The following is a 9567-nucleotide window of genomic DNA, read 5'->3' on the forward strand; positions in this document are numbered from 1 at the left end:
GTACCTCACACGTCGGATCCTATCAAGAAACGTGGTCGTGACAGTTTGATAAGGACACCATAGCTTATTGAACTTGTTCTAAAAACAACAGCAGCAAACCACTCATCTCCTCACACTTTTTAATGACCTTGTTCTATGATGTCCCCATTTTTAGCTGCAGCAGATGCATTGCTGTGTGACCTCGGAGCATACCGGGAGCCGAGGGTATGTGACAATATGTTTTGATATTACACCATTAAAAATTCTAGAGCGATCTGCATTCACTTCAATTACCTGATGAGAAAAGAGGTCTAGTGTTGCCAACAGGTTCAACCAAAGTGAAAAAACGGCTTGTAAGAAAATGAGAAAAAATTTTTCCAGGAGTTGTCCTGGCTGGGTGGCTCAGTTTGTTGGACTGTTGTCCCACACACCAAAAGGTTGTGGGTTTGATTCCCAGTCAGAGCACATACCTAGGTTGCAGGTTTAATCCCCAGTCATCAGGGTGAATGTACAGGAGGCAACTGATCAGTGTTTCTCTCTCACATATATCTTTCTCTCCCCCCTTCCTCTCTCTCTCTCTAAAAAAAAAAAAAATCAATAAAAAACATATTCTCAGGTGAGGATTTTTTAAAAAAGTTGTAGGAGTTGCTTTTCCCTGCTCTCCAGAATGTCTAGCATTGCCACAGACAATGAACAAGAATGCTAACAGACTTCATGTTTCAGGAAAACACCATATGGCAAGACAGAAAAGAAAAATAAGCCCAAATAAATATAAAATTAGAATGAACTTAAAAAGGCTAACTTCTTACATGTTTTCATGTTTGTTTTTTTGTCTTTCAACTGATTTTTTTTTTTTTGCAATTCAAATGGCCCAAACACGCTCCTGTGACATTTCCAAAGACTTTACTATAAGCACATTTAATATCATACAGGGTGGGGCAAAAGTAGGTTTACAGTTGTTTGTATGGAAAACAATAATACAAGAATAAATTGCATTTCACATACGCACAACTGTAGACCTACCTTTGCCTCATCTTGTATTTAACAGATAATTAATTACATTCTTAAAAAATTGTTATTGCTATAATTCAGTTAAGTTCAAAATGAATTTTATTATCATGGTGAAATTCTGCTGATAAGATTTTAATCTCTGTGGAATTTCAGAACTTTCTGGTCTTTGTGAATAAACCAGGATAAGATACATTTAACCAACCTGAGGGTTTAATTTATCTATTCTTGGGACAATCCCACACTGGTTACGGTGGTGGACACATGAGGAAGAATGACACGGAAACTTGTAGGTACGGAAACTTGTAGGTACAAATCAAGTGGTAATACATTTCACAATAACTGACAGAGACTCAGTAAGTTTGGAAAACGAAATGTTGCTTTGTGAATACCTGTAATAACCAAGGTTACAACTTCGTGATGAGAAGACAGGACACACTTCTAAACACTGGCTTACTGTTTGGTGGCTGTGAGATTAATCACTCCACATTGAGGGGGCTGGCATGTCCTACTCCCCTTTCCCTCTCCTCCTCTTTGAAACTTTCTGCTTCCTGAAGAGAACAAAGGGTTCTTGTTAGTGCTGGGAGTCCTGTCTTCTCACCTCAGGTTGTAGATATCAAAAAGAAAAAAAAAATGAAATATTTCAGGCATACCAACACGTATAGAGAATACTATAATGAGGATTGAGTACCCACCCTCTACCTTAATAAATAAAACACTACAAACACAAGCAAGGCTCCCTGTATATTCCTTCTGCCTCCTCAGAGGTAATCACTATTTCCATACCTGGTTTATATTTTTGCTACACATGTGTATATCCATAAACAATATATAATGGTAGGTTGTGTGTTTTAAATTTTTATACAGATGGTCTCCTTTTTTCATACTATGTTTAAGATAAGGTAATACATATAGCTCTGGTTTACTGATCTTCACCACTACAAAGTATTTGATAGTATGGATATACAACTCATTTATCAATTCTTTGGTTGATGCTTCAGTGTATACTCAGGAGGGGTCTCCTTGAGCAACGCGTGAGAATGTCTTTAAGGCACAAACCTAGGATTAGAATTTTGAATCACGGGTAGGCACATCTTTAATGTTAGTAGGTACTGCCAATTCCAAGGATTGAATCACCTGTAGTGAGGCCAGGAGTCTCTTTAAACAAGCCCTCTGGGTTCAAAGTTTTGGCTTCATTCCTCTGGAAGAGGGGTGGGTGGCAGGGGAAGGGTAGTGCAGCAAGACTCTGCATTTCTAACATGTCCCCATGTGATGCTGCTGTAGTGTAATGTCTGGGACTTATTTTGAGAACTACTGTTCTTAGAAAAAGCCTATTGGATGACATTTTGAGAGAGAGCGCTGATGAGACACTATCTGAAAAGATGTTGCTGGTGAGGTTTTATGAGGTAACTGAAAGTTAGTCTGTGGTATAATTTTAGCATTCTGATTCTAGGAATGAAAACCTGACTAAATATAGATAATATGTAGTAAATAACCCGTGAGAGTGATTGCCATCAAAGGCTAACTTCTCAATGAGCTGCTCTGCAGGAATGGGGCCCCTACATGTCTCCTGCGGCTGCTGTGTGAGAAGGGCGAGTGGGCAGGTGGCCCGGGTCCGGCGGCCTGGGGTCCGGCCAGGGTGTGCCATGAGCTGGGCTGACAGTAGCCGGCGTCTCAGCTGCATCAGTAGAAGCCAGGCATTAGCCTTGATGCAGGTGTGAGTGTTCCCGTGGGCGTTCCTCACAAGTTAAGGTACGGGCTACTGAGTCCTGTTGATTTGGCTATTTTGAGATATTTATATGAAAAAAAATCAATCTTTATATTATATATATATATTTTATTATATTCCAAAGTTAGTATTCTGATGACAGAATGCCAAAGAGGTTTTCCTCAAATATTCTTTTTGCAGGAATTTCTTAGAAAAAATCTCAAAAATGAAGCCTTCACATGTTTTAGGATACAAAAGCACAAATAGGCTTGCATGGTCTGCACATGGTTAACATGAAAACTGCAAGGAAAGTGATTTTATTTCACATTTAACAATATAAAAGGTCAATGCAGAATAAAAGTGTGTTCCAGTAACCAAGAGCATGTGTTTGCGTCAGTCCACAATTTACATAACAAGACCCTGGTTTTCAAAACCAGACTTCTTCCCATGCCTAAGTGATGCTGCTGGGAGCAATGGCTGTCATGAGGCCATGCACTGCAGGTACACTTCCACCTGTTCTGGGTGTCAGTCCTCTCCTTCTATCTTCTTTCCTTTTTCTCTCTCATCAGCTTTTTGCTTTCTTCCCTTCTTCTTTTATTCACTGGATTCCGGGGATCATAGATTTCAAACGTGTCTGAGTCCTGCATGCTCGCATCTTTCACCTTTCTGCTTTTATCCTCAAACTGAAGTACATGTGACATCCTAAAGAGGGAGAGAGATGGTTCAGTGATTGTGGCATGGAAACTGAAAGGAGAAATTCTATACTTCCCCATCCTTGGCAAAATGAACTATAAGGGTACCGAACACAAAGATGGGTTTATTGTTTATTGGTGCTTGTGCCACACGAAAACCAACTTCTCAGAAAACACTTGGATTTGAAAACCATGTGTGGAGTTTGTTCTGCTGGCTTGTATTTCTAGTAGTGAGTGTCGTTGCCTCAGTTTTCACTTGAGGTTCTTTTCCTGATGGGAGGTTAAAAGACTTCTACACACAGTGTTCCTTAAACTAAACTCCCAGAACATTCTGCCAACTGCCTTTAAAGAGCTTACTTTCTTAGCTAGAGAGAGCCTGGCTGCAGAGCAAAACTACTGCAATAAGCTACTCCTATCTGATTTCTGTTTCATTTTGTTTTGAGCATTTAAATGGATCAAGAGTAGGTAATGTGTTAAGAAAATTCTTGTTCAAATGGTATTATGACTCCCTTTTCTGTGGAGTTGCTGAATTAAAGAAATATACATATTTTTCATACAAACGGAAACTAAGCTTTTGGCAGAGCTCCATGGACTAATTTCCTCCTCCTACTATTGATTACAACAAATCTAACCACCCCGCTTTCCTACTTTATCAAATGCTTACTGGTCTTAAGGTATCAACATGTGCTTGACTCATAAGTGGTCATAAGCTGGCTATCCTTAGCAGCAGGGGAACATGTAAGCGATTAGCTCTGTCCCCATTAGGAGGTGTCAGGAATAAACAGGGAAGTCAAAAGACTAGGTTTCAGGGCAGTTGAAGGAATTTGGAAAGAGGAAAGTTCAATTTTTATATATAAACAAAACTACTAAGGCTTTCCCATTAGTTAGTTCAGCAATTTTTAAAATAGGCAGACAAAGCATTTTCCTTTATCACAGAAGATAGGGCCAAATTGCCTGTAGGATTAACACTCTGCATACATCAGCTGTAACTTTCAGATGAAACCCAAATATTAGATTAGCTTCCTTTCCCCTGCAGTAGCACAAACGCTGAGTGAAGTTTATTTATGTGACAAACTCCTAAGGATATACCCAGATTTTAAAGAGTCCTAAAAAGATTTTGGGAGGAAAGTAAAATGTTACAGTAGTAGTGATGCTACAATTCCTCAGGATTCAGTAGCTACAGTTCACCAGGGCTGACATGTGGGGTCTTTCTACCATTCCCACCCCTTTCCACCCAGATAGATAAAGCTGATTGGAATGCAGGTGAGGATGAGTGATAATAATGACTTAGAGTTTCCTTTAACTTACTGAGGTAACTCACATTTCTACAATTTGTTATTAAAATACATGATTTGCATCAAATTCATAACCGATCTCAATAATATAGGGTGTCCCAAAAATGTACACATACTTTGAATAATTACAAAGGCAGTGTTTATTAAAATACATTCCATTTTCAAAACTGAGTTATCAGCTGTTAAAGTGCATACATTTTTGGGGGCACTCTGTATATGAACATGCCATCTCACATGTGAGAACTCCGGAGTTTTAATACTTCCTGTTGCTTTGGTAAGCACCTGATTTAGAAAAACGCATCATAGAGTCATTGCTTATTTAGAGGGATTCCTCAGAGTCCTTCAATTTCTTATGCCTTCAATTTCTTACAGTTTAAGCATTAGCTTATGAGAATAAAACAATCTCCAACTCCTAGAAAAAGGCTGGTTGTTCCACAGTGACCACTAGAACGGATTTGAAACATAATTACACCAGGTTTAATCAATTAATGATGACTTGCCTACGCCTAAATGCACCTCAGTAAATACTTCAGTAACCTCACCTCCAAAAGCCAACTAATCAGTGGCAGCCCAGTGCATCTGAAAGCTGGCCCATCAGTGGCGGACTCACTCCAGTGAACATGCTTCAGAAAGCCAGCCAATCACAGACAATCTCTCCTGAATGAAGCGCTTCTGAGGCTGATGTCCACTCCTAAACAATCCCCAACCCAAAAATCTATATAAGGATTTGCAACCAGCTTTGCTCAGAGACTGTGCCTCAAAGCACAGCTCTTTCTTACTTCAGTAAGTAAAACTCAGTCTTTTGTTTTACATACTAAGAGGTGGTCTTTTCCTCTGATACTTCCTACAATCTGTGCTGCACTCCCCAAAAAGCGCACTGTCTAGAAATTGTGAGTGTGTTACCACTGTTGAAGATCAGGTTTAGGAGAGTGGCCAGACAGTCCTATTAAAAGTCCCTGACCACACGTCTGGGGAGCCCACCCCACACTACATTTCCGGAAGTGGTGAGCACTTTCCAAGTGACTCTTGTGCAGACGCCTAAGCCAACACCAGGAAGTAGCTAGAATCATATGTCCTTTAAAATATTTTATTCAATACTCCTATATTGATATAAAACACCAAAAGCCACCGTCTTAGTTAACTTATTAATACCTCTCCATATATGCATTCTTCTATTTAAAAAAATTATCGCTTTTTCTGCTCTCCAATACATATGGGTTTTGTGTAATATCTACTTCTAGTAGGGACTGTCCTTGTTTCAAATATGACTTTGCCAGAATTTGCCAACTAAAACCATAATAAGGCACCTTGCTCCTTTCTATGCCATGAGAGAATCATGCAACTGTTGGACTGCGTTGGCCCTGGTCTAAGAAATGACCTCTAAACATGGGAACACAGCACAAAGCCCAGACAGAGAAACAGATTTGCCTATAAACCTGGAAAAACAGAAAGCCGTAAATTAAAGTAGCTGTCTTTTTCGACTGTTTGTTTCAGACACCACTGCACTAAACAGGTCCAACGTTTTGATTAATAACAAACCTAAACCCAGAGGAAAGAAGGGGCTATCGGTTTACACACTACTTCAGCTTTAATATCATAATACTTAGCAGGGCTGGTTACTCAGCAATAATATTTAATCTTTAATAGAAATAAAAGCATAATCAAAATGTTTCACCCATTTATCTTTCAACATGCTTCAATCACTTCATTTTCAAGAGCAAACAAAACAGTTATTATGATTTTCAGCATAATAAACTCCTGACCTATATGCCTCCATAAATCACAGACTGCACGGATTGAAAGCGTGCCCACATTTTACAGCCTCCGGTGAGAATACACATGCAGACCTATAATGCAGACCCAATTCCAGTACATAGGGTCTGGTAGTTTACAGTCTTGTATGTATCGACAACTCAATACTATCCACTCTGTGGCTGGTCATGGCATTGGCCCAACAAGAGCAGTGAGTTTATTGGAATTACACACTGATTATTTACATGTGAAAATTTTAAAACTTGTTCACTTGAAGGCAAAGACAGAAATTTAGTTCTCATTAGTAAAAAGTTTTGCATAAGTTCAGATTCTCCATAAGAACATTGACTTGAGTGTGTAATAGAAATATGGAGGGTTACCCTTGTCACAGAGGCTGTGTTGGACAGGTAAGGTTTTTGGTCAGAGACTGTGTGGGCTTACAGACAAAAAGTAAACAGCTGATTCTCTTAAAAGAACCCGGACCTTGACTAACCTCACTAATTTGACAACCAGTTTTTAAACTTCTCACATAGTTGTGAAATAGATTAAGATATGACAGCAATTAATAATGGGAAATGCATTCTCAGATATATAGTAAATCATTCAAAATAGAATTCCAATATTAACAATTCACTTCTGACTGAGATGTATTTAAATTATTTATGCTTCTATAATTAAAACGGCTATGTTTTTCACTGGGAAGTCTATAAACCACTCCTTCCCATTTCCAAGTCTCCCTAATTTAGGAACTTAGCACCCAATCCTTAGAGTGTTGTAGGTGTCCTAACTGTTCTGCATCTGCACTATTTCTCCTTTTTATAACCTTCCAAAGGTTCCAAAGTAACCTTTCTTACATGTTTCTTTTACAGTGTTCTTTTGAGCAGGAACTACCAGCTATTGTATTGACTGAAATCTCAGCCTGACCCTTAAAACCCTCAAACAATGGGATCTTCCTATCTCACCAACCTCTCTTCCTTTCTTTCATCAGCTCTCACCTTCTGTAATTGCCCATTTACTTAATTTTGAACAGACTGTCAGTTATTCGAGACACTCTGAGCCTTGTTCACAGCTGTATTCCCAGGGCCAAGAATGGTGATTGGTGTGAATCAAAGCCTTCAGAACCTTTGTGTCGGCCAGGCCTGCTGGCTGGTACTTGCTGGTTTGCTAAACTAACACTTGACCCTGCTTTTGTGGGCAGAGACTGTCTTTTATTTCTCTGATACACTTCTAAAATGACTCACAGGCTCTGCAGAAAGTCCCATGCTCAGCACAAGCCCACCTTCCCATGACTTAATCCCGGCTCAGCACAGACTGCTGCTTTCCCACTGCACCCCATCAGTGAGTGCTAGTTTTTATGCCCTGAAGACTAAAGTGGGAGCTGGTCTTAAGTCTTTTCCATTTCCTAGGGCACTAATGTAGAACTAGGTAGGCAATTTCTTTAAAGCAATGTTTCGCAAAGTCTAATCTTAGAGCCTCCCTACCTCAACGCAGGTTGTACATTGGAATCAACTGGGTGCCAGGCTTGGCCTTCACCTCCAGAGGTACTGAATCTATTGTCGTGGTTGGGATGGGACCCAGCATCAGGAATTGAAAATGTTTTCCTGGTGATTTTAAAATACAGCCAAAGTTAAGATTGCAACACTAGGGTTTAAGCTTTACACTTTACACTTTCAGCTCAGCTGGCATGGCTCAATGGTTGAGCGTTGGCCTATGAACCAGGAGGTCACAGTTCGATTCCTCGCCAGGGTGCATGCGTGGGTTGCAGGCTCAATCCCCAGTGTGAACCATTATACTTTCAGATTGATAGATTTCATCAGCCAGTGGTCTGGACCCTTCAGAGATGAGAACAGATGCTTCCCAGTGACAAACTGCTCACCTACTTGAAGAAGTTACATGGCCTCTGAGCCTATTATTTTAACTGAAGAATCTTAAGTGTATTGCCAGGTCTTATTAATGGTTTGAGGATAAGGCAAGGAGCTAGATTCAATTATTCATTCAACAAACATCAGAGTGCTGTTTATGTGTGAGACCCAATGTCAGATTCCAGGGACACAAAGCCAAATATGACCCAAGCCCTGCTCTCCTAAAGTGAACAGTCTACTAGGGGGTGAACACACAGACTCCAGGACAAATGCATATTTTGGAACTGCCTGCCAAGTGTGAGGCAATAATAATGAAAGCGTCCACTGACATAGTACTGCACATGCTGTCTGGTATTATCTTCAAAAAAGCTGTATGGGGTAGACAGGAAAGATGTTATTATCACCCTCACTTCACACGCCATCTGTGAGGTTCATGGTCAAGAAACTTAGAGCTGGCTGGTAATGTCTTCAGAGGTAAACTTTCATTTTGTGAAGATAGATTTAATTTTAGGAATAAATTAGTGTTAACTCAGTGCTAAGTCCTAATAAGAAGGATAAATAAGTCAGATTGGATAGTTGGTGCTTATTTTAGGATACAAAAATTTAAAAATGCAACTACAGAGACAAGAATGATTATTTGTGTGGCTCCCAAGCTGGTATTTAAAGGAATTTCAAAAAAGCCATTCCAAAAATGCCTTGAGCAATATGGAAGCATCTTCTGGAAAAAGGTGCCTCTCTTTAATTATTTTTAAAAACATATTTTTATTCATTTCAGATAGGAAGGAAGAGGAAGCGAGGGATAGAAACATCAATGATGAGAGCGAACCATTAATTGCCTGCCTCCTGCAAGCCCTCGACTTGGGATCAAGCCAGCAACCCAGGCATGTGTCCTGACAAGGAATCCAACCATGACCTCCTGGTTCATAGGCCAACGCTCAACCACTGAGCACACTGGCCAGGCAGGAGCCTCTCCTTTAGGTGAACACTTGCTTAAAAACAGGGAAGCATTGATTTTCACTGTAAATGTTTTATTCCTCACTGCCTTTAATTTTTGCTCTCTGGAATCTCAGTCCCAGTTTCTCCTAACCTTTCTAAAATGAGGGTACTAGGTAGGGACCCCCATTCAGCTGGAGGTCTCAGTGGGGCAGAGCCAAGGCCCATGGCCTGGACCGGTAAGGGTGGAAATCTGACAATTTCTCTCAGGCATAAAATTACTAAGGAGTGCCTTGCAGTTGATGGTGATATCCAGGTCTTTTTTGTTATATATATAT

The 9567-nt window shown here is 40.0% G+C and overlaps 1 protein-coding gene across 2 annotated transcripts in view; it reads right to left on the reverse strand.

The window, feature by feature from the left end:
* Window positions 1-1185: 1185 nt before the first annotated feature.
* CWC27 (CWC27 spliceosome associated protein homolog) overlaps window positions 1186-9567 on the reverse strand; it is a 198341-nt gene continuing 189959 nt past the window's right edge. Inside the window, exons 14-15 of one of the 2 annotated variants that reach the window (XM_015563070.1) lie at window positions 3209-3397; window positions 1186-1538 (exon numbers count right to left, since the gene is read on the reverse strand). In XM_015563070.1, the coding sequence (XP_015418556.1) occupies window positions 3235-3397 (163 nt within the window). In that variant the 3' untranslated portion in view covers window positions 1186-1538; window positions 3209-3234. Of the gene's footprint in view, window positions 3398-9567 lie in introns of both variants that reach the window. The other variant, XM_006762421.2, reaches the window with a different exon arrangement.

Source organism: Myotis davidii, unplaced genomic scaffold (assembly GCF_000327345.1).
Source record: "Myotis davidii unplaced genomic scaffold, ASM32734v1 scaffold135, whole genome shotgun sequence".
Lineage (NCBI taxonomy): Eukaryota > Metazoa > Chordata > Mammalia > Chiroptera > Vespertilionidae > Myotis > Myotis davidii.